General features: G+C 37.7%; 1 protein-coding gene across 1 annotated transcript in view; it reads left to right on the forward strand.

The window, feature by feature from the left end:
• The window catches only part of TEX12 (testis expressed 12), a 5190-nt gene continuing 1301 nt past the window's right edge, over window positions 1–3889 (forward strand). The window contains exons 1-4 of the mRNA XM_037736632.1: window positions 1–116; window positions 1550–1628; window positions 2727–2838; window positions 2931–2982. Coding sequence (XP_037592560.1) covers window positions 1566–1628; window positions 2727–2838; window positions 2931–2982 — 227 coding nt within the window. The 5' untranslated portion in view covers window positions 1–116; window positions 1550–1565. The remainder of the gene's footprint in view (window positions 117–1549; window positions 1629–2726; window positions 2839–2930; window positions 2983–3889) is intronic.

Genomic DNA, 3889 nt, shown 5'->3' on the forward strand with positions numbered 1-3889 from the left:
ACGCCCGCGTGTTTGCTGAGGAGGAAGGTCCCCACACCACGAAGTACATTGGCCTTGGGGTGGGGCTGAAGGGATGGGCCCCTGTGAGAATGTAACTGAGTGTGACATAAGGAAGGGCGGGAGGATGGAAGGTTCTTCTGAGGGGCTCTAGTGGGACACAAGCATTAGTAGGGAGGAAGTGGGGAGGGGCGGCAGGAAGTGAGGAAAAATGGAGGTGAGATGGCCTGAGGGGCCAGAATGGCATTGAGAAGCGGGAGAAGACTAGAAGGAAACAGCTGCATGAGGCCGAGGGGACAGTGCTTAGTAACAGCCAGACCACTAAGCCTAAGGTCGCAGAGCCGGGGGTAGTGGCGGGTGTTTGTCACACGGCAAAGACCAGCCCGTCCACCATGCCTGGATCAGCTGAGGCCTTGAGCTATGACAGGAAAGCTAACTTATTTTTGCGGAAACAGACTTACCTGATCGTAAATTTTCATTTGACATAGGTGCACAGTGTTACTTTGGGAGAGAAGAGAAAGGTGAAGGAGAAAGAGAGGATTAGAAGGGGAAGGGGGAGTGAAAAAAATCCACCTTTTGGCTTCTCTGAAGTATTTTCCAACTACCAAGGCAAAGTTAACTCTGCATGTACAATGTTTTCTAGATACTATTAATACTATTACAGTACTTAAACTTACATATTATAAAGATACTGGGAGGAATGGAGATGTTCAATACAGAATTTACTTAACAAACATGTTTCTAATTTGTTGTTGCTCTTTCTGTTTTCTATGTATGCATGTTCTATAGGACGAATCAGAGTTACCCAAGTCGGCATTGTTTCTCAAAAACAGCAAAAAAACCTCAATTGATAGCGAATATGGACAGGGCTCCCCTCATCTCAAAGACGTAGAGACTATACCCTTCCAGGTTTCAACATTTAGACTCCTAGGGAAAATGCCTTACGAATTTATGGGAAAGTAAAAGTAAAATTTGAAGCTACTTTAAAGTAGGGTAGGACAGTGAGAATAATCGCAGACCCGAAGAGTGAGATCTCGGTTCTAGTCTAGCTCAGCCTTAGGGTTTCACTGGGTCCACCATCACTGTGCCTGTTTTCTCACTTTTAAAAAATGAGGTTGAATTAGATGAACTTTAAGACCTGTTTCAACGTTAAGATTTTGTGAAGAAAGAAGAATCTTAACTGAGCCAGTCCTGAAACAAGGCAGAATTGCCAGAGAGGATCATTTGGCTAAGTACATAGAGAGGAGTAGTTGAAAATGACTGGACTAGTAGGCTGGCACCAGCTAATACGGGACCTTATAGGCCATACCATGGAATTTCATGGTATGGAACAATGAAAGTTTTTGAGTTAAGGGAATGCAGGAATCAAAGTTTTGATACCCAAAGAGCAGTTGATAGAATGATTTAGAGGAGGGAGAAATTGAGTTTAGGAAAGTGACAGATAATGACAGTCTAAATTAACAGCAGCAGTAGGAGTGGGAAAAAGGGAAAGATTCCAGAGAGCTGTAGCATGGAGTTGTACCTAAATCTGGCGTTGTTCTAAGTTTTATAGCTGGTGCCTCCAGAATATGATGGCAAATCACCTTGTAAAGCCCGATACTAGAAATTGCAAGAGGCCAAGAGAATTGGAGGTAAGCTCTATTCTTGTGGAGCCTTAATCTTTTATTCTGTTTTACGTATTTCTCAAATTTCTTCCCTTTAAGAAAGCTCTATATATAGTAGAGTTTAATATATTCATATTCCCAGAGCTGGGATTGTCCTACAACATAGCAGGGGCTTTGTTGATTCCAGCTGCTTTTTTCGCTAAGTACCGGCCTCCAAGAAACTATTGGGAGATTTGTTTTTGGTAGCTTGAGATCTAGAGACAGAAGTGAGTCTGTGCCTTTATGATACATAGGATTTTATGTAATTATTTTGCTGTGATAAGTAAGATACCTAGGTAATATAGTTACTGGTCTTTTTAAAGAAGAGCACAGTATAATGTCCTTTACTACTGCCCCTACCAATTGATCTTTTGCATTTGGGATGTGATTTGCTCCCTTGAAGATTATATTATTTTGCAAAATTTTGCGAGCATTTGGCCACTGTTTAAATTACAGTTTAGCTTCATTGCTATGAAAACATCGATTGGTTCAAGATACCAGACTCTTTTTCAACAGAAGTTTAAAACCACATTTAAAGTCTAATTTAAGGCTGAGTGCACTGGCTCATGGCTGTAACCTTAGCGCTTTGGGAGGCTGAGGCAGGAGTATCGTTTGAAGCTAAGAGTTTCACATTGGCCTGGGCAACACTGCAAAACCCTGCCTCTTAAAACCAAACCAAACCAAACCAAAACAAAACTAGCCAGGCATGGTGGAATATGCCTGTAGACCTAGCTACTCGTAAGGCTGAGACAGGAGGATCACTTGAACTCAGGAGGCTTCAGTGAGCTACAATTGTGTCACTACACTCTGGTCTGGGTGACAGAGTGAGACCTTGTCACAAAAGCAAACAAATGAAAAGCAAAGTCTGTTGAAAACCTAAATAAAATTTAATATGTTGAGCAAGGTGTTTCTTGGGCCTGTAAATTTCCTTAATAATAAAAGCTCAAATGACTAATTAAGTCATATACTTTCTAGCATGTTTGCCTTTTTCTGAAAAATGTTTTATTTGCTTTTTCTTATAAGCAAAATGTATATGTCCTGGAGATCTTATTGACTGTACCCGTTTTCTTTATTTTCTCCTGTTAGTCTCCAGTGCCAGATAGTCCACAGTTGCCTTCTCTTGGAAAATCAGATTCATCTTTCTCTGGAAGTTCTGGACTGTTTTATAAAGATGAAGCCTTGGAGAAAGATTTAAATGGTGATGTATAAAATGTTTATATTTCTCTACATCAGTTTTATAATGCAGAAGCTTTGTTATATTTTATAACTTACGTGATTTTTTTTAAACAGATGTGAGCAAGGAAATTAATCTAATGTTGTCTACCTATGCAAAGCTTTTAAGGCAAGTACCTATAGTATATTCTCTAGGTCTTTATGTTCGTTTTCTTCTGGAAACTCTGTAATGGGAAGTTTAATTCTGTGGCTGCCAAACCTCTCCAGTAATTAAAACTTTGGAATTTTTAATTCTACCTCAGTCCCTTATAATAGGTTGGTTGGTTATTTTCAGGGAATAGCCTCAACTTTTCCACTAAAAATCCTTTTTTTTTACTCTTGCTAAGCTAATACTAGACTATATATACTTTGGTCTGTAATTAGATGACATTACATTTTAAATTTTATGTAAATACCTCTTTGAGAAACATGTTTGGTGAAATTAATGATTATGGAGTGATATTGAAGATAAATACTTATATCATAGAGAGTCAGCCTTTCATATTCATGGATTCTGAGTCTGTAGATTCAACCAACCACACATTGAAAATATTTGGGAAAAAAATAATGGTTGTATCTGTACTGAACATGTAAAGACATTCTTTTCTTGTCATTATTTTCCAAACAATATAGTATAACTATTTAAATAGCATTTACATGGTATTAGTCTTATAAGTAATAATTTAAAGTATATGGGAGAATGTTCTTAGGTTATATGCCAGTACTATGCTGTTTTATATAAGGGACTTAAACATCTATGAGGGATGTCCCTTTGATATCTGTGGGAGATTTTGTAACCAACGCCCCATGGATACTGAGGGATGACTGTGTTTATATTTTACCTATATCTATTTTAAGACCAAATTTGAATATTTTATTAACCTGATGTCATGTTTTATAAAGCATTTTTTTAATACTGCTGGACAGTCATTATACTTGGATAGTGGTTTGTGTGGCTGTAAAAATAATTATATAATTTAATATTAGTGTTATAACATATAAGATATATATAATCTTTTTTTTTTTTTTTTTTTTTT

Source organism: Cebus imitator, unplaced genomic scaffold (genome assembly GCF_001604975.1).
Source record: "Cebus imitator isolate Cc_AM_T3 unplaced genomic scaffold, Cebus_imitator-1.0 Scaffold28, whole genome shotgun sequence".
Taxonomy (NCBI): Eukaryota; Metazoa; Chordata; class Mammalia; order Primates; family Cebidae; genus Cebus; species Cebus imitator.